Source organism: Haliaeetus albicilla, chromosome 5 (assembly GCF_947461875.1).
Source record: "Haliaeetus albicilla chromosome 5, bHalAlb1.1, whole genome shotgun sequence".
NCBI classification, from domain to species: Eukaryota; Metazoa; Chordata; class Aves; order Accipitriformes; family Accipitridae; genus Haliaeetus; species Haliaeetus albicilla.
Window position 1 is genome coordinate 12,904,870 of NC_091487.1, and position 26,611 is coordinate 12,931,480.

Sequence of the window (26,611 nt, forward strand, 5' to 3'; positions counted from 1 at the left end):
TTTCTCTCTTCTTTTCCTGAAGTCATGGATCTACCCCAGAACTATAAAATTACCATATGCTAAACTTAGTGGGATGAAAGCTATTTAAAGTTTTATTTACTGTGGCTAATCAATGGCACAGTTCATCTCTTTCTGTCGCCTCCAAGTTTTTACTTTCCTTTGAGTTAAAGCCAAGTATAATCTTCCAGATGTTTTCACATTCTACTTTTGTTTTAATTATAAAGTGATCAGTAAGTCCTTTTTAAAAGATGTCAGCAAAAAGCACATACTAACCTGTAATTCAATATAACAGTTACTACTTGTAACAAGGCTGCCCAGGGAAGTAGTTGAGTCACCATCCCTGAAGGTATTTAGAAGACGTGTAGATGTGGTGCTTAGGGACATGGTTTAGTGGTGGACTTGGCAGTATTAGGTTTACGGTTGGACTCGATGATCTTAAAGGTCTTTTCCAACCTAAACAACTGTATGATTCTAAGTCTGCAGCTCACCCTCTTTACACTTAAAACTCATGAGAACTCCTGAACACCATTTCAGCCTAATACTACACTGTTTGTTCCACCACCTCCAACATTTCATGTTCTAATAACACCACTTCCTAGTTATCATGACATCAAGCCTTCCTTCCCAATACATCATGTGCTATAAAGGCAGAAGCAAGTAAATCAGTTTCTCAATAATAACCTAAACTGCTTTCCCTTAGCCTCCAACTATCTAACATAATCTCCAATCCAGATTACGCAATGCATAAAGTGATACGGTTGAGTCACGTGTTAGGGTAGGTGCACGCAATCTCAATGTCCAACTCCAACTCTAGCCTCGATCTTCAGGAAGTTTTTAGAAGTAGTGTCTCTCTCAAGCCACAGATTGGCCTTTCTATATAACAGCTTCCCCTTTGGAGGATGAGGAAAAAGTGCATGTAGATACACATACTAGTTTACATTCAGAAAGAGAAAAATAACTGCTTGATTTGCATATGACCACACCTATGGAAAAAACTGTACAGCAAGTCACATGTAACAATATCGGATTTTGCCACAATATACTGACATGACTGCAATACAAAATACTGTGTTCGCAGACAGTTCAAAGGCAGCTTACTAAACAGGGAACCTATCAAACTGAAAATCACCCTATTAAAATACCAACAGATAGATCTTTGTTACAGTTAGCAAGCCTTAAGACAAACAACTGCAGGACAGTGAATTAAATACTGCAAGATCTTTAACATACACAAGTCATTAAAAAAATATATATAATATACATAATGATGAACACAAATAATTAAATATAGAGAGACCATATATATATATATATATATGATCTAACATACATACAATCATTAACATCATATATATACACACATACAGAATAGCCTGGTCACGTCTGTTAAACAAGACATTGCACACTGAAAATATGTCAACCTTGATTACAGTACTTAAGTAATTTCTCTGTCTCCAAGAGGCTACTCTATTCACTCAATGCCCTTACAGTTAGAGGGCAAGCCAACAAAGAATGTCACTCTTCCCTGCTTGTGAATATTGCCTGCTTTGTGCAAAACTCTGAACTGTCAATTAAGATTTGCTTGATAAAACAGGATTTTAAAACAGTATTCTTTGGAAAACAGGCTCTAATAAAATTATAAACAACTACATTTGCTCTCCAAAGAGATTATTTCAGTTTACAAGTTTTCTTTTGTGTATCTTAGTTTCCAAACTTTGGCATGAATTTCCTACTGTTTGCGCCACGGTAACTAAGCAGCCTGAGCCTCTACTTGAAATTCTGTTTAACTGTTTAGTGTTGCATATTGATCAAGATACATTAACATTGTATTGTATTCCAAAGAGTGAAGCAAGTAATTCTCATACTGGAAGAATCACCTTATTAACTGTTACAAACTTTAAAGGTTTTTTGCTGTTAAGATGGGAGGGTAATGGGGAAACTTCATTGCCAAAGATGTGCATAAATAGGTACCAAATAAAGAGAATGCACTCAGCTGTGAGGAATGGGGTATATTCACTATATAAGGAGCTACATTAGAACAGCAAAGAGTTTCTACTTGACACTATCTTCTCTCCTGTGAATCAAGACTTTGCACTCCTGTCAGAAAGTAAAATTTGTTCCAAGAGGACACTTGAATGAGAAAGACAATTTCCATACATTAAAGTTTGTACCCTGGTAGAAAACTGTTCTGTTCTAGTGCAAGAGGGGCCAGGTAACTGGTTAACTTACTTGAAGTTCTAGGATTAACATTAGCAAAGCCAAGCCACAGTTGCTAGCTTCTCTTAGTTTCCATTTTGAAGAAAGATCTTTCTTCAAACATTTATCTCAAACACAGAATCATGAATAAGAAAACATCTGTTTTAAGCACATGGAATCTTTCCTAATTCCCAGAAAACATACCAAATACCTCAGCATACTAAAGTTTTATACACAAGTAGAAAACAGATTAGGAAAACCTGAAATAAAAAAAGGCTTACTGCTTAGTTTTTTTCAGCCTCACTACCCTATATGATACAAAAAGAAGGGTTGGCTGGTCACCTCTTTTTATAATAAATTAATGTATCCACTATTACTTGATGTTACTATTCAAGAAAGTCTCATCCATTACTCTGCTTATGGTTAAAGATAGGATGAAATAGTTCTGATCTTCAATGCCTGCCATATAAATGCAGACTTACAATACAGAGAACCGTCTCCAAGAATACCTAAACCACAAAATAACCCCGCTGAAGCTTCCCTACAAAACTACTGAGATACTGTTACCATAAAACATAGTATGCTCTTTCCATGGTATCTGCAAAGTCAGCTGTACATCCTTTCTTTCATTGGACTTCACTGTCTCCAGCTCCTCAGTATTTTATACTCATTTCCTCTCCTGTATCTAAAAGCCAGTAAGGTAGCCTCTCTGGGTACCACACAGATAGTTGGATTTGTATCACTACACATTTTCTTCATTCCATTCATCTGGCTCAGCTCAAAGAAGCTTCTGGATGAAACACTCTCTGCCTCTTAAAATCTATTCTATACTTCCCATAGAGTCTCTAGCCTATCACCACCACAGTATTTTCATTATGCAGTTCAACTGTAAGCAATAGCTTAGAGCAGGGCTGGTCAAAGAGCAGGATCCTTCTGAATTAATAGTAAATTTTGCACAATTGGGATTAGTGGGAGATCTGGCAATGTCTCTCATAAATCTAGGGAAGGTTTTGTACTATTTATTCTCTCCTTTCTTCTCTTCTTCCTTTCACAGTTTTAAGAAATAGTGATTGCTTTGCTCAGCTAATTAAAATCACACTCTTCTTTCTCCAGTTTTACATTAGATACCATCTTCTCCTAGTAGCAGGAGTTGAAATTCACCTTCATCAACACAAGCAACCAGACTTTCATACAATATTAAAGCCATCTTTTCAATGCCTTGTACAATGGCACTAAAGACACTTCCTTATTTCTATTGGTAATCCTCATTTGATACGTCTTTGAATTGCATTTATCTCCTATTGCCTTCAACAGCTGTATCACAAGCTGGCTCAGCTTATAATCAACATTACACTCTGGTTATCATCTTTTCAAAGTTTTCTGGCTGAAGCAAAAATTCCCTAACTATGTATTTTTTCCAATTAATTTTCACTTCAGTTACTGTTCTGATATCAGCTTGTTTCTCCATATAAAATACTCTGATTATGAACAGTGATGCCTCCCAACTTTATTATGAGAATTTTGCCATCATGTACATGCTCTTAGTTCTTTGTCCCAACATCACCAACGAAAATATTGTTTCCAAAACCACTCCTAGAAGACCTCAACTTGAAGCTCTATTCTCAACAGTTGTCACAGTCCCTGTAATCATTAAAATATGTAAAAAGTTTCCAAGAACTAAGCATTTTCATTCCCTCCCCATTTCAGAACAAAATGAGTTTAAGGTTCTATAACTCCCTTAGTTAAAATATCCATTATATCAACTTAAAATTGCCAGTTCATACAAGGACACAAACTTAAGCTATAATTCTCCCTTACTACCAGAGTGTTACACTAGAAAGGCTGAGCACCTGAACTTCAAATAAAGCTGCCTATATAATACATGTTATCCATTAATGTTTTCCCACTGCAGGGAAACAATGTTTTATTTTAAGCAAAACAAACAAACAAAAAACCCCCTAGCACAGAAGTCTACTACCTCAAAATTTCAAAAGCTTAAACTGAAAGTAACTTGAAGCAGTTGAGAATTCTCGGGTTTGGGGGGGAAGGGTTGTTGCTGGGGTGAGGTGTGTGTTGAGTAGCACTCCTGCACGTTTTTCTCTATTTAAACACGATCGAGGATAAGCCTTAAGAAAACACCTGCCTGTCACTGGAGTCACAGGCAAAGGGTTTTTAGCAGAAGTTTTCACTGTCAGGAATACCGTGAATTAAAAAGCAACTGATTTCAGAATAGTAGAGAGCGTATCAAATATTCACAGACACTGAATAAAGTTCATGCTGCACTACTACTTATGGACTGTCAGATGCTATGTAAAGAATGTATCACCTTCTGTAAAGGCTGGAATGCACTGAAACACACATTTTAGTCTCTTCACTTTTGAGGAACTGAGAAAATTAAGTGTACTGTAACAATTACCTCTTAACTACACTACATAATTAAGTTCAGCAAGGTTCACTTAAGATTTATGCTTAGTTAACTGTAACTCCTTTCTCAATAGTTACAATCTAGTAAGCTGTAACAGATTCATAGCTCTAAAGTAAAAAAGTAATAGTTATCTTTCTGATCTCCTTGCTCCTTATCCTCTAGTGGATCCTTTAATTTCCTCCTACTCCTACAGTCTAGTCACACTGTTGCCTACACTTACAATCAGTCCTTTCTCACCTGTTTTTAATGCTGAATGAGGCATGATTCAGATGAGCTGAACAAAGATAAGATACATATACTAGATGTAAGAAACAAGTTAAATTAAGGAAAATAGGTATGTAAATATCAAATGGATTCCAAGTAAAACCACACACTCTGGCACAATTCAGCAACTATTTTCATTCAGGTTGCAGGCTCAGTTGCAATACTTATTAAACAGTTAGTAAGTTACTTTCAGTGGGAAATTGAATTGGCTCAGCTCTGTAAACAAAACTGGTTAGAAAATTATACTTGCTAAAGGTGACACTCATTGAAATTAGAGCTGGCAGACTGCTTTTAGATGGCCCCCAAAACATGGAACAAACTGGAAACATTGCATGACTTAATGACATTGTCATCTCCCAACTGTTCATCTCCTCCCCATGCACACATAAAAAAGTTACCTGACCTGTAGAACTAGTGTTCTAGTCGGTCACACCTTCAAAGGCATTACTTTCACTTTAGTTTTGAATCGTACTTTTTTCTTCTCGGAAACATGGGTATTGGTTTTGTTACGATATCAGAAAAATGCACTTTAACAATACATGCACACCTATCAATAGCATCCTTTGAGGTTGACTGCATATACAGCTTGCCAGAGACCGAACTGCTGCTTTTGTTTCTTCTTTCAATTGATCAGACACCCAAAGTATCCTTAAAATACATCACACAAAATTAAATTCCCTGTTGAAACACTAAGGCTGCTGTAGCTTCATCGCTGAAGTTGTTCAAATTTCATTTCTTCTAACTTTAAAAAAGATCAAAATACAGTAACACTCAAAAGTTGGCTTTACAAGTGTGTTTTATGGCAAAAAAAACCCCAACACCAGCAGTTCCTTGACAGTACCCTAATCTTTTCTTCCAATTTTAACACTGAAGCTTAAAGTAAAACATTCCTCTCTTTAAGGGTATTCAGAAGTATTGAAACAAAGAAAATATACAGAGACTTTAAACATACAAAGAACAAATAACCAAAAGCCGGACTGATTCAGGGAATCAGCATTCAGACTATTGATTAACTTGAAATTTGCAAGCTACTATATGATCATTGTTATTAAATTAGAACAAGTTCAGTTTCATGTAGACTTGTCAACAGGTAGAAGTGAACTATAAATTCATACTGCATAACAACATATCTAGTATAGCTCCGTTATACTAACACACACTCAAGAAGTAGTAGGTTGAGTTTCCACCAGTCTACCACCCTGGTATTTATCTTTGAAAATTTCCCCCATCCCCTTTTCAGCACATAAGAGGAAAAATTATTTCTTGGGGGGGGGAGGGGGGGGAAGCAGCAGCAAGAGAGCTCAGGATCATCTGTTGCTATAACAAAACAATGTTTCAGTCCAACAGTGTAAATTCACTGCTTGTAAGAAAAAAAATTATCTGTTACAGAAAAGCAGTCTGAGTAATTGGAGTAATTGTACCCTGCATTGCCTTGTTGCTATAGAAACTTACTTCACTGTAGCAGTTAATTGTTAATTTATATTTTTTTATTACAAAGCTCAATAAAAGTCAAATACACCACAGTAATATCTGTCCAGCAAGTCAGAATTATGTCTTTTCTGGCTACTGTTGGATTTTGCGAGCCCTACAGGAATGCCAGACATTTCTGATACAGTGTTTTTATTAAGCCCATAACTCCATCATGTTGCAGCACATTAACAAGATATTACTAGAACAAAGCCCTAATTACTTTTGTAGTAAAAATAAGATGTAACTGGCTGTTATCCTAAGAGCCCCAGAAGAGTCCTATAGAAGTTATGTGAATAAATTATCAACCAAATGTATAACCTATGCTCCAAAACCAGAATGATGCCCATTGGTTTATGCTTTTTGTGGTCATGTTTAGTAACAGACAGATGACATAACATATTTGCCTTAACTCTTGTCCTGAAGTTGTTAATTTGCAATGCATCTTCCTTTTGGGGCTGAAGACATTTCATAACAACCCAACCCAACCAGACAAAAAGTGTTACAGAACAAGAATAGGAGCACAGGCTACTAGAAAACAAATATCCAGGACCAAATCCCTAACACAGACACACTGCAGTGAACTCAGACTTCCCACAATCCCATACATACAAGTTCTAGGATATCACCTAGCCTGCAAACCAGAATCCTGCTTCAGAAGTTCTAGAGCAAAAGGCAGCATGTTCCCAATTTCAGCACTAGTTTTCCCCATAGCCTTATTTTAAAGTAAGCAAAGTATTAAGATACTTCAAGTAATAGTAAGTGCTGCCAGTACACCGGTACAGATACTATGGGGGGGGGGGACCTTTTGCCTGTTATTAACGACTTTCTTCAAAAATTACCACTAAAAGGCTAAAAGTGTTTAATGTACCAAAATGGTCATGTAACATTGTCTTCTTCCTCAGGTTGATTTTTGTCTCAAGAGTAGGAGGGAGTGACCAGACTTTGCTATTGTCACCTACTGATCTTCTTGCAGACAGTAGTGCTGACCACTGATTAACTGCCCACATCTCAAGCACTTTGCTAAAGGTCCTAACAGAAGCCTGTATGAGGGTGCAGAACTGAACACACGCTACTGACAGAACACAGCCCAGCTATTAAATCATTCCTCCCATTGATATGGGCATACTAATACTATGCATGCTAGGGATTTCTGCTGTCAAAAATAATCATACCTTTAACCAGCACTGACATCAGCAGACTGTCCAAATCTAAATTCTCCTTTATATCAACTTGTGCTGGAAGTGCCACAGCTGCAACACATCTACTAATCAGAGGTGCTACAAATGAAGAAAGGGATCCCAAATGACTGAAGAGAAAGCACAGGAAAAGCATTTTCTAGCATCGTAAGACTGGACTTCTCTGAGCACTGATCTTACTAGCATTCCTCTTTGGCTCTCTTACATACAAGCAAAGCCTCTATCAATTTAGGACTAACAAAAAACAATACACAGATCCACTAGATCAATGCCAGCCCAATACTTTTTTGCAAAAGGGGTTACCTATTGCTCAGAAGGAACAGACATGCAGGCTGCTACAGCGCAACATAAGAGTTAGAGCGCTAAGCAAGCTGCCTCTAGACTGCTGCAGTAACTTAATTGACAACAAGCACTTTGTTACTCTTAGCAATGAGGAAAAGTATGAATCATCTTGAGCATCACTAAAGGCAGCTTCATCTGGGCATCTATTTGAGTTGTTCAGAGCAGTTGTTTGCCCCATCTCTCCGATTCAAAAGTGCTAACATGTGCGCACACTTAACCATCCCAGTTCAGTCTAGTGCATTTTTAGAGGCTGCATTGTGGCTAAAACACAGAACTACACTTGAACAGTCACTTCACTGGCACAGAGTCTATTCTGCCAACACTGTTAGAAGGTTGGAAACTTCCATCTAGGACAGCATCTTAAAACTTTGCAGGTGTTTGCTGACTACATGACACAAAGCCCTAAGTTATTCTGTACAAGGGACAATAGTTTCACTGCTGAAGGCAAGAAAGGTAGGCCATCCCCATGTTTTAAACTGATGTGAACATAACTGGACAGTTTTCCTTTAGAGGGGACAGAGTGTAAGTTCACATTCTGAAGTAATGGCAACATTTTGCTAGAAGTCACCTGTTGAGATATGTAGCTGATGCTATTAAACAGCAATTATTCCCTAGTCAACCCATGCATCTTTCTTTTACAAGCCCCGCTCTGTATTTCTGAACGTCTTATTTGGCAAAAAACTCCTCTTGGATCAATACACCATATTGAATAGGCACACGTAAAAAAAAAATTATTTGGTTATTTATAAGCAATAGAGTAGTAATTTGAACTGATACATACTGACACATGCATGATGGGCTATAAGACAGGTTAAGAAATACTGCATTCGGCAGTATACATGGTATCAAACTTCAAAAGTGGTACTGCTTAACCATGCTACTATTCCTGCCTTCATAAATTATTTTTTAAAGACAGATCCTCTTGACACCGTAAGTGCAAGCAGGTAGCTACTAAAGGTCTCTGGCCCACTATCCTCTTAAAAAGGCAAAAAAAAAAAAACCCGAACCACAAACCAAATAAATATTAAACAAACAAAAAAAGCTCTAGAAATACTTTTGTTTAAAAAGGAAGTCTGAAAAATAAATCAAACTGTTTGCTATATAAATCCTAGTAAGAAAGGTGGAAATCTGAAGGAAAATGCAGACTAAGCCTCTATCTATGGCTTCACAATACAGTATTAAAGTTGATTTTAGAGGTAGTGTTTCAGACCACTAAATTATGCAAATCCAAACATCTAAACTATAATTTAAAATCTTATGAACATGATACAAAAGAGAAATCATTGCATAACTCCTTCTATAATACCGAGGACAGTAACTAATAGAAAACCAGAAAAGTCAAGACAACAAGAAAAATACAACTGCCAAAATTTCATTTTAATGATAGCTTCAAACTTGTATCAGGGTCATGCTCCAATATCCACCTCAAATCTAAAGAAAACCTGCACAACTTTTACAAAAGTCTTAGTTACAAGAACTGTGACCAAAAAAAAAAAATCCTCAGAAATAAATTGCCATAGTTAAAATATGACAGGACTATGACTTGTAGGATTACATATTTGTTATGGTTACATTTGTAAGTCAGTAAGAGAAGACATTTATGTTACTCAGATTTACTGAGTTATCCTTGTGACTGTGCAGGCTCAAGCGTCCTTAAGGCATAGTTCCAATAGTTTAGCTCACCAGACTTGTGGATTTTTAACAGATAGTTTCAATATATATTGGCATCCATTCAGCCTCCTTTTGTCACTGCTCCCTTCTTTAGTCGAAAGGAAGCATTAAAGTCATAAACTGGAGTCCTCTCAAAGTTTTATGTAGTATCACTTTCCTGACAAAATGTATGTAAACTTCCTGTAAGATAAGAAGAATTACTTTTTTTTATTCCCAGGAGCCTTGGGATAATGAAGTTTGTTCATAACATCTAATGCTTTCTCACTACTCCAGGGCATTTTTAAGTTAAAGTTTTTGCTTAGACTAGCATTTAGTTTAATACAGCACTTCACATTCTCTAGGTGTACAAAAGTTAGGCATTATTAAACAAAGCACTGCTTAATACAGCCACCTTCCAAACCCACACAGAGTTAAAAATAAAAAATAATTTTAAAAAATTATAAGCATTATTTCTTTGACCATTACAGCCACATGAGAACCTTATGATTAACTCATGAAATTAAAGATGAATTATAGTTGGTAAACCAAACCTAAAATCAATTTGCAGAAAGTATCTATCAGAGATCTATCATTCCATCATGAACAGCTTTACTGAATAATGCAAGAGAAAAATCCCAATGCAAGTTATGACACTGCCACTGGAAAGACTTCAATTGTAGTGGCTGGTGGTCCTGCCCACAAAAACTACAGGGCTACATCTAGTCTACCAACAGTCTGCTGAACAGAAGCCGGAACAAGCAAAAGCAGCTGCTTTAAGTTACAGGGGGCAAGAAATAGGAGGGATATAGATGCTAGAAGATGGACTGCATATACATTTGGACTTAAAAGTGGCGTGAGGTAATGAAAGAAAAATACTCATTTTCTGAGAAGGACTCAACAGAACATTATTACTTTAACTTACAGTATGGCACATTTAACATTACTGTTTAGCTTCCTTAAGCTTTCTAAGAGGACAATGTCATTATTAGGCACTACTGGAGCTAAATGGCACTGTTTCCAAATAGTAATTTGTCCAAGTGTGTCAACTCATAGTCATGACAACTGGACAGCAAGTGGCCTTTGGATACAAGTCCTTCAAAAGATAGTATTTCACATGGTTCCCTTTAGCCAGAGAACTACAATAATACTTCAAATTAGGGTCTTAAATTTGATTCTAGAATGCCAAACAAGACAATTATGGCTTGCAGTCCTGTCAGGGATGGGTCTAGACAACATTTCATTAGAGTTTGAGGCATCTTCAATGTACATTTAACCATTGACAGTTAACTACTTAACTGTTTTGCAGACTGTCAGATGTCAAAGCATACTGCAAACTCCTTGTAATTTAAGCACATAGCACAACATTTTTGTAAATATTCTGACAAAGCTGGCCCACAAAACTCACTACAGACACAGAATTGTTTGTTACACATGACCATTATTCGCATCTGTGAAGCATTATGACTAAAATTTTGTCAATTTGCAAAACAGTAAGTGCCACAATTAATGGTTTTACACTAATTTAAATTCCCCCAACTGAATTCATGTAAGTGCAATATTACTACAATTAAACTTCAATATGAAACAAAAAACCCCACCAAATTATACCTGCAGTAGCAAAAAAAAAAAAAAACAACAACCACCCACCAAACAAGCAAACAACCACACGCACAAAAATTCACTGCCTATGAAATACTGCATATCAATTTGGGGATTTGGCCAGCATAGCCTAGTATTCACTCTCAAACATGCCAGCCAAACAGGCAGCTACAGATAAATGAACTATTACCTCTGAGAGCAATCCTTCAGAGGATATACTGCAATGGCTTAATGAAGTCAAACAGTTGTGATTTAGGCTTGAAGCACAGACTAGGAGAAGTAAAAGCACTACAGACTAATGCCACTATCTACAACTCAGAAGTAGCCCCCAGATAATAGTCCTCTTGCAAGCTCCATCAAGTGCAGATATTTCATCCTCCTCCACAGCAAGAAACATTTAAGAGTGTAACAGTGACATTTTAAAGCAGCCATTTAGTCTTTAAAGCAGCTTTTTAGTCTTTCCTCTTACTCAAGCCAGTCCTAGTTGCTCTATATAAGCCTCACAACAAAGTTAAACACTTAAATCTACCTATACTTCTGCAATCTACACTAGCTCTTCACTATTTCCTTCAGAAGCATCATTGAAAGAAAGGGATTACCAAAAAAACCCACCCTGCAGAAAACTTTACAGGAACGTTTGGTAACATGTCCTGTCGGTTCTTAGTACAGCCCAGCTAGAATTAAGAAAGGAAACATCTATCTCCATCATAAAACTCAAGGTGGTAAGTATATCCATCCATTAAACACTTGAAACGAATTCCCAAGAGACTTTCAAATACCTTCGCAAGCAGAGATCAACAGGTAAAGTACTACTGATCTAGCCACAAGACCTCCCTCCACAAGACTGGCAAATACAGTCCCAACATAACAACTACCATCTACAAGACAGAGAAGAAAAAACTGAGCAGGAAATTAACGGAATTCTTGAAAAAAAAGAAATCTACAACACCCTTTTGAAGAGAAACAAAATAGATTTAGAGAGTGTCACATCCAGCACACCCAAGAAACGTGGACTACACAAATTCCTCCAGCACAGAAAAAGGGTATCTTCCCAGTTGCAGGACAGCACCAGATAACTTTGAGAAAAGGTCTGCTGTCTATACTGTGGTATACCAGCAATCTGTCATCTCTTTGACAACGAAAGTGATGTTTCATTCTGGTATAAATAAAATTTTAAATGCAGAACATTTTGTAGTAGAATTCAACAGCCACAGTAGTAATATAATATGTGTATTACCAGTAATATACCATACTTTCTTTGGTATCAAAACCACAAACAAATCACACTATAAGCACCTAGACAAAGGGGGGGAAAAAAGCACACAAAGTAAAGTTGCCAAAAGCAAGCACCAAACAAATCTCATTGTCTTCTGAAAAAATAACTGGACTAGAGAAAAAGGTCAGCAGCAAATGCAACGCATTAAGTTCTATGAGATACTTTCCTTAATGGAAGAGAGTACACATCAAATTTGTGAATGACATCAAGATTGGAAGGATTTTTTGCAGTATGCAGCACAGAACTGGAAATAAAAACACTCTCTAATAAACTTAATAGAACAAAATTCAATGAAAACACTACGTGGCATTTATAAACAACAACAATAAGAAAATCAAAACATGGATAAAAATGGAGAAAAACAGCAATATGGTAAGAAACAATCCAAGTCAGTCAACACTATGAGAATGATTCAAAAATGTCAATATTATTCAATATGTTAGTAAGAATATTAGAAGACAGACACAGCAGGCAATAATTCTCACTTACTCTGCATTGAAGGCAGAGTGGAAGTACTATATCTAGTTTAGGTACCACAAATGCAAGCTAACAGAAGCCAATACAGAGGAGAGCAATCAAACATTTGGAAGTCATGATCTGAGAAGAAAGGTTAAAAGAACTACATTTATTTACCTTAGGAAAAATGAGGGGAAAAATTAACAAGTTTTCAAATATGTAAAAGCTAAAGGCAACAGTAAACTGTTCTCTATGTCCACAGTAAATAACAGCATTCAGCCTGGGGTTTGGGTTGCGGTTTTTTTTCGTTGAACAAGAAGTTTAGCTAGATATTGGGGCAGGGGGGAGGAAAAAAACCTGAGCACCAAAACAAGTTATTTAGGAATAACTTTTTTTTTTTGTGGAATTCTTGTTACTGCAAGTTTAAGAACTGGTCACGAAGATGTAGGTATACTTCCCTTTGCTTCAGAGCAAGTGTATCTTCAAAGATCCTTACAAATCTCAGCATTTTTACAGCTCATATATGCTATTAAAACACACACCTTTTTCGAAGGCCTGACACAGCTTAGTGATCTCTAAGTATACAGTAATACGAACTCACCTTCCCACCACTTCTTGAGAAAATTTGATCTTTTTCTCTACAGATTCCAGCTTCCAACCCAGAACTCTCTCATACTACTCTTCCCAGAGCAATTTGTTAAGCACAGTGACAAATGCCACCCATTATCATTCTGTCGTTTTGACAAGATCCTAGAGGAACAGTCTATAGAATGAAAGTCACCACCAAGGATAACACTTCTCAACTGGACAACAAAGACTCCAGTATCAAGCCAGACATAAAAGAGGTAATTTAGAGAACTGCAAAGGAAGGAATCCTACACATCGTCAGTATTTTTACTGATAACCAGGGACTGCCAGTATGCTAACTCTTAATAAAAGAAGTTGAGATACGAAATCACTTTCATCTTAGTACAAATATAATTACTTCTAAGCCACTTGCTCAACATAAGGTTAAAAAGACAGTCAAGAGATTCTGCCCTCCATGCCTCTGCCACCTACATATGTTTCTACTCCAACAGCATTACAACATACTATAATATTCTAGTTATTGACAGACTGCTGCTTTAGGTAGCTGCAAGTAAAAAGTAGAACTAAAGACAAAGCCTCTTTTTCTGAGAAAGAAGTTCCAAAAAAAGAAACAACCAACGTTAGGAAAGTCTGTCATATGTTAACAAAGACAGTAGATAGCCAGGATTTAAATACAATGCAAAAAGATTAACATAAGGTAATAAGCTAAACTACACATTCAAATTTCGTAACCTCCCAACATGTTACATAAAAACTAAGACTGTGCACCATGCAACACTATGGCTAATACATACCTGTATATGACTGTATTGCAGTGATAGTTGCAGACTAACTTGCCCAGAAACCTTTACAACATACAGAGAATAATACATTATCATACACACAATTTCTTAAAGGAAAATACACTAGCTTCCTAGTAGAAAGGAAAACAGATTTCATAGTTAATGTCAGCAGCAATCTAGAAAGCCTTGTTTTGTCAATCGTTCCTAAGGCAAGGAAGAAGAGATAGCTCTCTCCTTTTCTAGCCTAATGAATCAACTAATAAGTCATTTTGCAAAGCTAGCCACAAACCATATTTAAGTACCCCAAGACTGTCTCATAAGCAAAAATCAAGTAACATCCCTCACTCCTGATTTGGGGCTGCAGGAAAAGGCAACCCATCCAAAGCATTAATGCATCACTGTTTGAGCAATAATTTTTGAACTATTACCTTATAAGCCTACTCCATGAAGAAGCAAATGCCTAAAATAATAGAAAAGGCTTCCTTTAACACCTTTAACTCTCTTAATCAAAATTAAGTCACCAATCCCCCAAGAACAGATCACTCTGAATCTGACTTAAGGCTAAAGTAAAGGCTTTATTCAGGAGAGGTCTGATAAGGCAGTGGATCTGATCTGACAGCCCAGGCCATTGAAGAGGGTAGCTTTGTTCCTTCCCCACCCTGCACCACCACCCCTTTCTTTGCTCTCACTGTGCCTGCTAATATCCGACCCCAAGATGAGACAGTTCAACTCACCAAATCAAGAGAAAATCTGCCCAGAAAAACAGCAAGTACTTTGCTGCTGGTTTAGCAAGCTGAACTAGCTCAACCAGAGGTTGAGCACTGCCAAAGAGAGCAAGGAGATAGGAGTGCACTGCCAAGAGGATACTAATACTGCTAGACCATCATTTTCAGCTGTCACTAGATCAGTTGAGTTCATGAAAATTTACCCCTTCTATTTAACAAGAGATCACTGTACACATCTAACCTTAAAGCCAAAGTTAAGGAAGACTGAAAGGGAAAGCCCACTGACACTCAGTGCAGTTGAGAATAATTATATACTTACATAAGTAAAGCAACCACATCTCATTCCATTACAGTTTTATTTCTCCTTACTAAACTATAGGTTCATTTCTTTTTTCAGTGGATCCAAATCAGAAAGCAGCAGTTTTCTGGAAGCCTGCGTTGCCTTATTAACACAAAGAGAGCTGCATAAGTTTCATTATAAAAACAAAAATGCACTGGCTCATAATTAATGTGCTTTCTATGACATAGAAAACATGAAAACATGGTAACATGTTTCATGGTAATGGTAAAGTTTAATGGTAACATGGAAACATAAAACAGTAAAAACTCAGCTTCCTTTTTAAAGTTGTGAAGAACAAAGTTGGGAGAAAATACCTTTTTCCTTCAAAAAGTCTCTAAAGGCAGCTTGAAATGCTGCCCAAAACTCTCTCTTGTCTCTCTACCAAACTATTATCATTGTCTATTAGTACTCCAATCTCCACATCATTGTCCTGGACACTAGATGTAACTTTTCAACCAAGTTTCTTGGAAGAAGGATCAAGGTTAAAGAAACATCCCTAGAAACATTTTTTAATTTATATAGGTTAAATATCCTAAACAGAACACATAGATTAGCAGCCTACTTAAAAAGATGACTTACAAACTAGATATAGCAGATGCAACGTATTTTGGATTTAAGGGAAACTAAAAGAAGAAAGCATCATTGATTTCAAGAAATATCCTTTCAAGTGGTATCTTTGACTCAATATCACATTATTTACTCTTAAGTATCATTCATGGCTTAAGTATGACTCTTACTTGATGTGTACTGATCTGCAATGGATTACCAATGCAAGAATTATCTCAGTATCTAACAAGACAGGGTTACTTAAAATAAAGTCCTGGTGGCTCTTTCACTCATTTAGGTAAAAATACAGCATTTTCCTAGCAAGAAAAGAAGCAGACCTTAAAAAAAGACAAAATCATAGCTACCTGATATATACATATAGCAAAGCTTCACTAAATTCAACTCATATTCTAATATTACTTAGCTAAAATGAAAATTATAGTCTTAAAGTAATTAGGTAATTTTTTTAAAGGGATACTTGGATAATTATGAAATAACAGTTAAAAAAATGAAGTTATCAGCATCTGTAATATGCAGAGGATCACAAATAGTTTGGTCAACAGATAAAGTCCCTCTCCCGCCCTCCTGCTCCCAAGAACAGGAAGGCAGGCAGTTTGATAGTTTGTTCAGTTAAGGCAGAATTACATAGTGTCAGTTTAGGTAACAACAGCGCTCTCACTTTTATGATAGCCACAAGATATAACTGTTGATTCTGAAAAGCTCAAATAATCAGTTGAAAGACTGTCAGCTTGTTCTTATGTCAACTTTGTACATAGACAAAACAATGACTTCCAATTGAATAGTTTCAAAATAAATTCCAAAGCAGCAAGTATTACAAGTTCAAGACAGACTATCTTCCCCATTCTCATGTAAAGCATTTTCCTTAAGTGTGTTTCAATCTATTTCAGCTCTTTCTCTAGATTCACTTTACTGAAGTTAATGTATTATATGTATAGAATATACAGTGTATTCTAAATTGCTAACACTGTTAAAGGTCATTGAAATGAATTCTGTTCTAACAATGCGTATGTTTTACACTACTCAGAGAAAAAAGTATTTAACACCGTAACAGGTACGTCTCAAAGCTCACAATTTAACAATCTGACAAACTAAAATTTTCTCATTACTGTATATCACACCAGCAGCTTTTAGCATCTAAAAAAAATGTAGAGTACTCAGCTCAAAGTAATTTTTATAATTTGAAAAAGTTATTCGGTTCCCTATTTTCAATGAAGTTCCAGGCTTTACATTTTTATTTTTCAGAAGTGTGGCAAGAGATGACTAAGACAACTTGCAAGAATCACATGTGCCATTACTAAACTACATAAAGGCCTGCTCTGTAATCTATGTGAAAAAACTCTGCAGTTACTTTGTATGGAAAATCCAAACATGGTAATAATTTACAATACAGATTTTCAGAGATATTGCCACCCGCAGTACCTTGTAAATAGTAAAGACAGCAACTGCTTATAAATAGCAAATACTGTTTGATACAAAATACTCATCACATGCTTAAAGAAACTATTGTCCAAGTATTATTTAAAACATAACTAGATCATTAAAATTCATTAAAGGGTGAAACTAAAATCCATAAGCACACTTTTCCATGTAATTATACAGGACGTATCAGATCTGTTAAGTCACAGTCAACAGATAACCACACAGGCTTTATTCTCCTGTTGGTGCTTACATTTTATACAGAGGAGGAATGATATGGGCACTAGCTTAGGACATAGCAGATTCAGGTATAATTCGTTGCTCATCTACAAGCTTCCTGCACAGCCTTACATACGTCACTAGTTCTCTGTGCCTTCATCCCATGCCGAATGGTAGACTCAGAGCAGGAAGATTTCAAGGTACACACGTTGTGGCAGCTGAGTCCCAAGTATGTAAGATAATGAACACCCACTTTTTGAACCATAAAATAGAAAGCTGACAATCATTATATCTGTGTTTACATATATTAGAGGTGACACACGTTCACTTGGCATGACAAATTCTGAATGCTTCTCTAAATCCCATAAAATCAAGGGCCTTAAAAAACAAGCAGAAAGGGTTTGTTCATAAATACGGTGACCCAAGAGATCAAATGCATGAATTGTTAGTCCTGCATCAAATAATGACAGGCAAAGAGTCTCCCTCAAGTGCATCAATGGTTCTTTCCTGTAAAAGCAACTTTCTCTGTGTTAATTATCTGACATTTAAACCTCAGCTCACTGCACTGCTCCCATTTAGAAACAATCCTAAAATCAGTCCACACTTCAAAGTCACGATAAAGGCCTAAAATTACAGTGAATACTGTAGCCATTCAATCAAAGCTAGAAAGATCCTGGAAGGAGGGATTTGACACCACCATAATCACGGCAGGCATTAGTGCCCAGCAAACTCAGACCTGAAGCAGCAGGTGAAGAAGGCCCAGGGTTGCCGTGCCAATGGAAAGCCAACCCTCGTTCCTGCACGCCAAGGAGGGCCCAAGCAATCGCCTCCCTCCACAGGGCCAACCCCCAGACACCTACCGTCGGCGACACCGTATTTGACGTAGCCCACTAGTACTGAGCCAGCGCCGGTCCCCTCACACAGCCCTCCAGCCCAGGCCTACGCTCCCCCTCCCCTAACCGCTACCCCACAGGCCAGTTAATCGGGAGAGCGGCTGAAGTCCCAGCCACGACCGGGCCGCAACCGAGAAGCTGCCAGACCCAATGCCGCCGGTGGGGGGCCGAAGGAGAGGCGGCCCGGCGGGGCGGCCTCTGCCCCCCGCCCACGGCGCAGCCCCCCGCGGCGGGGCTGCTACACTCCACCGGCAGCCGGCGGACCTTCGGCGGGCGGGCGGGCGGCGCGGAGCCCCCGCCACTCCCCCCCCAGCCCAGCGGCTGAGCCCCGGTACCTTGCGGACCCCCTTGTAGATGTAGAAGTAGAGCTCCCGGCCCACATTGAAGCAGAGCCGGTCCCCGTTGCCGCTCTGGTCGTTGACGTTGACGAAGGAAACGCGGACCGGGTTGGAGCCCTGCGAGTTGAAGGGCACCCGGTTAGGCCGGCTGTACTCCGAGTGGCTCAGCAGCTTGTACAGCCCCTCCCGGGTGGTGAACTGGGTCTTAATCTCGTTCATCTCCTTCCCTCCTCCCTCCGCCGCCATCTTGGAAAGGAGCATTCATCCTGCCCCAGTGCCCGGATGTAGCGCCACTGCGCAACCGCCGCCGCCGCCGGCGCTCGCGCGGCCCTGCGCGGAGGCGGCCACGCAAACGGCGTAAGGGGGAGGAGCGGCGGCGCCTGTTTACTGCGCGTCTGCGCACGCGCCGGGCTGCCCGCCCTTGGGTGGGCCCTCGCGGGGAAGAGGCGGGGCCTGCGGGGGGGCGGGGCGCCGGGGGTGGGGGGCGGGGACCGGCCCGCCGCGGGGCGGGGGGGGGTCGCTCAAGATGGCTACGGCGCCGGAGAGCGAGTGTTGTGGGGGACGGGGGGAGAGGGGGGTCGGGGTCCCGCTGGTGGGTGTGAGGAGCAGGCTTTTCGGGCCCGCAGGGACCCGTCGCCTCAGGACGTGGGGCGTCTGCCCCTGGCAGCGCGTGGGGCGCGATGGTAACCGCCACCGCCTGAGGTGCCGAACTGGGGTCGGAGGGGTGTCAGTCAGTGCGCGCTGGGGCAGCGCCGTTTTGTAGGGGTGATGGCTCCCGGGTGAGAGCCTCCGCCACGGGGGAGCCAGAACGGGGTGCCGCCACCCTGGCTGCGTTCCTGGGCTCGTTTGCCTTGGCCCCGGCCGGCGTTGTCCCCAGGCTGCTGCCAGCGCGCCGGCCGGCTCCTGAAAGCCTGGTCGGATGGGGTTGCTGAACCCTGCTGGGAGAGTCCCGTGGGTAAGTCAGGTCAGAGACAGCAAATACAGCTCTACTTTGAGGCTTCATGTCAAGGCCACGCTGCCCCTGAAGGAGACAGTGCCACCATCCCTCCCGCTCTGCGGCAGCCTCCGAACTGCCAGCCGCAGGCAGAGCCAGGCTGGGGAGTGGACCTGAAACGTTAACCTGAAAAACTGGTTGTCAGATAACTCACTTCATTGTTCTGATCATCGTGCAACTATACCACCAGCTGTGTTGCACAGTGAACCAGATCAATGTCAGAAGGAAGTGGCATAGGGTTGGAAGGATTGTTTTCACTGGGCAGGGAGGCAGGACTGTTTCTTTTGGCAGAGGTTTCAGCTTAAAGAGTTTGTCTAACTACAGCCTTATGATTGACTCAAGCTAATCTAAGACTGATCTCCAACTGTAAAAAAGGGCTTTGACCTCTCCTCTATCTTCAGGTACATATTTCCATTACCTCCCTTGCATCAGTTCTAGTAATCATGCAACCAAAGGGTGAGTCAGATCCACTTGAAAACTAACACACACAAAGAAATGATGGGTTCTCGGGTAAGTAAACTGTTGATCAGCAACCAGGCTGATCCAACTCATCGCAGAATTCCTAGAGCCAAAATAAGGAAGGAGTTGGGAATGTGCAACTGGGGGAAGATAAGCAGCACAGAGTTAGATCATCTTATATTAATAATAAAACCCACACTTTCAAGGTATGGTTTCATGCTGTAGCTGTGTCGCTCTAATGTGGCTGCTACCAAAGGGGTTGTCCTGCTCTCTTCTTTCTTGACTGTGACTATCTGCTGCTGCTGCTTCCTTTACCAGCAGCAGTGCTCATCTGGCCTCATGATGAGTCATTTCTGAAAGATAGATGGATAGAGAATTAAACTTCCTGCAAATGTGAAATGAATGGGGGGTTAAATGAAAAACACTGACTACATAAGGGAGGGGACAGGAATGCACAGCAGAGCTGGAGGGAAGCGGGACCTCCCTTTCTTTCCACTAGATCACCTCAACCACAGAAGTCCACTCAGACTCCAAGGGGTTAAAGGGATTTAGTTTCCAATCAATTTAGTTCAAAGAGATTTAGTTTGCAGCTAAATACTATCTTGCTGCTGACCATCAAAATATTAGTACAAGGTAGCTGAGAGACAGGAAACAGCCACAGACCTCCAGGTTAACTCATGCAGAATAGACTATGTATCTGAGTGTATGTCTCAACAAGTACAGATAATCAAACTTCCAGAAGGCCAGGTATTGAAGCCTTGTTTGAAATTCTTAAGATAAAGCCAATCAATAATGACCAATAGATCTTGTTAGCTTCTTAGCCAGCCCTGCCAAATGGTATTGATGACCTCCTAAAAGCACATAAAGTAGGTGAGCAGACCTGCAATTATTTTAAGAATCGTCTCGAGAGTGGTTCTTTTATGTGGAAATTTCGTGAATGGACTTCCAGAGAGAAGATCAGAATGTTTTCAGCCACCAAAAGGAGAACAGGAAATGCAAGGATCTCTAAGTAATAATATTCAAAACAGACAAGGATTTAACAAAAAAAAATTTTTTTTAAAAGTGTTGCTCCAAGCAGGCATACTCAGTATGTCTTATTTATTACACACGGACAACGTTGGATAGATCACTTTGAAGAACAAAGCAGGCAACTTTGGTAGAGGGACCATGTGGAATGCAAATCATACTGGAACCGCAGCAGGCCATCTGTCACTGATGGAATGAGTGTGATCCAAAGAATAAACAAAGTTAACAAGTACCTGGTTATCAGCAGTACGTGATGGTGCAGAAAGTCAAAAGAATTGATGTAGTGTTTAACATTTACCAAGAAACGTCAATAAAAGCTGCTGAGAGATTCCACAGAGAATCCAAGACAAATATTCATTTGAAAAACACAGCTGCAAGTCACAAGAACACTATTGTACAGCTCCATCAACAATACTCATCAAATACTTGGTTAAAGAATGGGAAAAAAGAGATTACAGAGATAAGCCCTCTGAAAAAATTCTCTATACCACTTGTAAATTCTTCTGTTTCAAGCGAACCAAAGATGATAGTTCTGAAATGATCCCATGAGTACACCCATAGCTGTGTTGTTTTGTATGCACCACACAACCAATAAATAGAAGTCAGTCAGAATCACTGCAGTATCATGCCTTTACTTCTCACAAATGTTTTGGCAAATTGGAAAACAGATATAAGCAAAATTCACTAACATTAATAAAATAGTGTGGTCCTTTGAGATTGATTTATGCAGAGCATAAATTGGTCCTGCAACTTTTCAGGATGTAGTATTAATAGAGCTTTTGCTGGCCATGAGGAAATCGCAGCCTTAAAACTTATGCAATACAAGTACAGTTAACAATAAAACTTTTCTCTGCTTGAATTTGAAGGCCATCTGTTACTTCTCTAAAATGCAACAACTGATATTAGTGATGCTTTTACCAGCTCTTCTGAGGAAAAAAAAAAAAAAAGAGGATGGTGACTACACCCATGTTCCATCATGCAAATAGTATGTATTCTAGTATGCAGTGCCTGCTGATTATGATGCAGGAATCAGGAGACCATCTCTGCAGTGTCTGTTAACTATAGTAGGTCTGTCAAGTCTTGCTTCGACTTCTGATGCCAAAACTAATTTAGGCACTTAGTGTGTGACTGGCTTAAGAGTCAAAAGACTCAAAAGCTCTGCAATGTGTCAAATTTTAACAAATTATGAATGTGTGTGAATTAGTAACAGAGAGAGGCATACAGAGATACATAAGTGACACATCTGAACTCATCAAAAGATTGATGCTAGTGAGAAGAATGGCATGCAAGTTCCATTTAATATGGAGAGAAGAAAAAGAATTACAGTGTTGGAAATATGTTTCCAATTACTTACATGGACTTTAAAGTACATCTAACTTGCTTTCATCCTGAGAAAATATCATTTATGGCATAGTTTCATAGCTTCTTATTTGCATTAAGAATGTCTTCTCAACCACTACATACATTTAACACTAAATACATGAGATCATGCATTATGATATGTATTACAAAGTGAAAGGGTGTTATCAAGTAAGTTTCTGCTATGATAGAATACATTGCATGTTGTTTGTATTCTCATCCCTTCTCCAGAGTAAGAGCATGTGAAACATTTTGTTTTCATAGTTGGGGAAGGTTATTACTTAAAAATAAATAGATATTTCTAAAAACAAACGTTTGGATTGAAGAAGGCATGGTAAAAGAAATCTCCTTGGCAGTTGGGATTGGATGACAGTGAACTCTGTTGTGTCTTTGGAAGATTTCATTTTTCTGTTTGCAGTCAGGTCTCTCTAAGTTGTCTCCTGAACAGATTACCTTACCTCCATAGTGAAGAGCACTGTTCTTGTCAGTGACAGTTCTTATCTTGAGGCTGTAGCTGTCCTGGAAATTATGTTCTCTGAAGATAAGACTGAGATAATGAATTTAATTTAAATTTTATGGAAAGCCAGAGAGATTAGTTTGATATGCCTACAAATAGCTTGTGTTTCTAAGATGTGCTACAGCATTATGTGCTTCTCAAAACTCCCTAAATATGGGAGACATCTTATCCATACATACAATTTTGCTGTAATCCAGCTGAGGAATGACAAACCTATGAATAAGTAAGGTCTGATTGTTGGCCAGCAGCAACAACTGTGTTTCTTACAAAACTGGAATTTCTAGACAGTGATGCTTGTCAGTGCTGCAGTGTGAGAATGTACTGCCGTCAAGAAGGCCAAGACCACTCCTGCAAGTCTGCAGTAGACTCTTCTGTGTTTGTAACATAAACAACAAAAGATTCAGTATGTAAATGCTTCAAAATTATTTTCTCTTCCATCAAAATCAGCTATTTCATTCAACTGGTTTTCACCGGGAAGCTTGTGGGTATTGTGTTATAATACATGGTTATTGACAGGTGTTGCAGGTCAGCCAAGCAACCTGTAGTTGGTGTGAGCAACAGTTGGTTCACAGTCACCCATGCAAGAAAAGTGGCTGCCATTGTGTGATTTAAGACTTCCTAAGCAGAACAGGAAATAAGGAAAGCTGAGAAAGGTGTCCTTGGAAAGAATGGGCTTTAACAGCCAAGGAAAAGGAAGCATTACCAGCCTAAAACAAAGAAGTGAGTAAGTTGTAAAAGGTGACCAGAATCAAGAACCTCTGAACATTTTGCATATATATGCATGGATGTCTTAAATTTATCCCAAGTTCCTCAGTCTCCACCAGGTCATCTGCCTAACTGATGGTGAGATCTTTCTCTGTTGCTTTGGTGTATTTCTCAAAGAGGGACTGAAAACTTGCCAGTACATTTTGCATTCCCTTATCACCTTTCTCATATGAGGCAATATTATCTCAAGCATGTTGCAGAGAGCTTCAGAAGAAGAATGGCTATCTGCTTTCTCTCCAGTCATAGGAGGACATTCTCCATCAGTGTCATAAGTGTAATTTCAGTTCCATGGCCTGAATGACTGTCTCCAAATTGTTTTAGATGAAGCATTGAAGTTTTAGATAGATGATTTTCTAATGGGACTTTTTATGAGTTTTTCTGTGAGCTCACTGAAACACAGGAGCTTTGGATACTGCATAGCACAGGCTGTTCGTTCTGTGCTAGCTGAATCATTGCACATTTAAAGAAAGGAGAGCTTATTTCTCTGAATTATGTGCTGGCTTCATTATGGTTATTATTATGGTCATGCTCATGACTTTCGTTTGCAAGTCAAGAAGGGCATAAGTTAAATTCACAAGTCTTCACCATCCATCTGGTGTCCAGAACTTACTGATATCTAGGAACTGGAAGATTGGTGAGTGGAACTGTGTAACTGTTTAGATAAAACTTCCCAATACAATTTTTCCATCAAAGTGGGATCATTTTTCTTATAATGGGGATTTTGTCATCTACAAGACAAAGAGAGGTTGGCTGAGGAGAATGGGGATTTATTGCTATGATGCATACAGTCTTACATCATTATCATATCTACCTTACAATTTCATCACACAAAAAATTTAATTAATCATAAAAAACTATCAGCTCTCAGGCTTTCAGCAGTCTAAGTGCCTGTCCAGCTGAAAGTCTGACTTCCTCCATGCCTAATGAGACTTGTTCAGTTCCTCTCTACTCTCTTTCTCCTGCTGCATATATAAAGCAAGTGATGGGATTACTAAAGAAAAGTGTGGTTTGAAGATTACCTATGTAGAGTAGGCTCTTCGGTCCCTGCTTTTCTGGTTTACCTGAAACTATCAGACTTATCCAGCTCATACAATATTACATTCTTATGCAACATATACTTATCAGTAATCATTTAATCAAGTATGCACATTAGTGTGACATTCCTTGTCTTTTGCCTCCATCTTTCTGTGACTAAGTGCTAGGTATAACACTATGTCATTTCCCAATAGCAGTTCAGTCAGCTGAGTTAAATGCCATCTGATGTCTATTTGTTCACTGTGACTTTTATTTTCATAAGGAGCTGTAACATGCTAAAATCAAATATAGGGTGGATACATACTAAATCTTAATGTATTTTCATCCCCTTTGATAGTAATAATGATAGAATTGCTTATTAAAGGCATGGTAGAATTTAGAGAGTGTCAGTCTGACATCTTTCACAGGCAATTGCTTCCAATTTTCAAATACTAACTTCCCTATTCAGTGATTTGACACAGATGAGGACACTTGATAGATATACTGGCATGCAGGGATTTCCTTTATTTTTTGAATCAGCTAACTAAAACTTTACTGTGACGTCTAAATATTTTCAGATTCTCTACATGAAACTAAATCTGGGAGATGGACTTAGTATCAATCTCTGTATCAGTGTACCATATGAAAAGGGAAAGCTGTACACATTTGTAAGCTTAAACTAATTTTTACAACTTTTATTTGTATTTTTAGTTAAACATAGAAAAAAGTATAATATCTAGGGATTGAAGATAACACATACCCTTCCATTTTTATATATGTGGGTTTATAGATTTTTAGAGATTTAAAAAAAAATTAAAATAAGGAAGCCTGATGTAGCCTACAGATTTCCTGAGACAGCTATTTGTTTCTGAGGTGGTAGTGAATGCTTGAGTAGTTAAATGTATAATTCATAGAAAATCATTGAAACAAAGTATCTATTATAAATAATGGACTCATTGAGGAAGTAAAAAAAAAAAAAAAGACTTTCAGAAGGTTAAAACTCCTGTGCCACGTATACAAATATATATTGCTCTATACCTATCTATATATATTTGTTCAGTATGACTTCTATAGAGAATATTTATATTTGCTGTATTAGCCCCATCTGGTGAATTCTAACAGCATTGCAAACTAAACAGACTTCATGCTGAACTCTCATGTCCCAGCTCTTAGATGGGTAGTAGGGCATACACAGAGACCCATATTCCTCCCTTTGCCCACTGTAGCAATAGCACAAGCACCAAGGAGGAATCCTCATTAGTATATTATTAACATAGTTTCTAAGCTTGTCTTTTGCTTGAATGGATTAATCTTACAAGTTAGGCTGCTACTATCTTCATTTGTATTCAGAAACATGACCAGTCCATTAATGCACTTTAGCTACCCCCCCATTCACAAATAGAGATATCTTCCATTTCTGTTCTTCAGTGCTCTTTAAGCTGAGGTCAAGTGTGATGGGGCGGAATCAGCTGCTCCTGTAGAAAGTTTAGGTTTAAGATTCTTTCTGAAAGAGGGCTGTGGTCCACTTTGTGTAACTGCAAAAGGATGTCACTCATCAATGAGTTCGTTTTAGAGCAGCTGTTAGTGGACACAGTCATGGGCAACCTGCTGTAGGTGACCCTGCTTGAGCAGAGTGGTTGGATGAGATGACCGCCAGAGGTTCCTTCCAGCCTCACTCTGTGAGTCTGTAAGTTTACCCTTAACATTATCATTTATAGTTGTGTAATATCAATAT

The 26,611-nt window shown here is 38.9% G+C and overlaps 1 protein-coding gene across 10 annotated transcripts in view; it reads right to left on the reverse strand.

The window, feature by feature from the left end:
• Nucleotides 1–19,058, reverse strand: part of WDR20 (WD repeat domain 20) — a 48,109-nt gene extending 29,051 nt beyond the window's left edge. For 6 of the 10 annotated variants that reach the window (XR_011324665.1, XR_011324666.1, XR_011324663.1 and 3 more), the window contains exon 1: nt 18,740–19,047. Coding sequence is in view for 5 of the 10 variants with exons in the window: in XM_069783440.1 (XP_069639541.1) it covers nt 18,740–19,003 (264 nt within the window). In the remaining 5 variants the exon portion in view is untranslated. Of the gene's footprint in view, nt 1–15,294; nt 15,412–18,739 lie in introns of those variants that run through there. The other 4 variants (XM_069783441.1, XM_069783438.1, XM_069783442.1 and 1 more) reach the window with 3 other exon arrangements.
• Between the last annotated feature and the right edge of the window lie 7,553 nt (nt 19,059–26,611).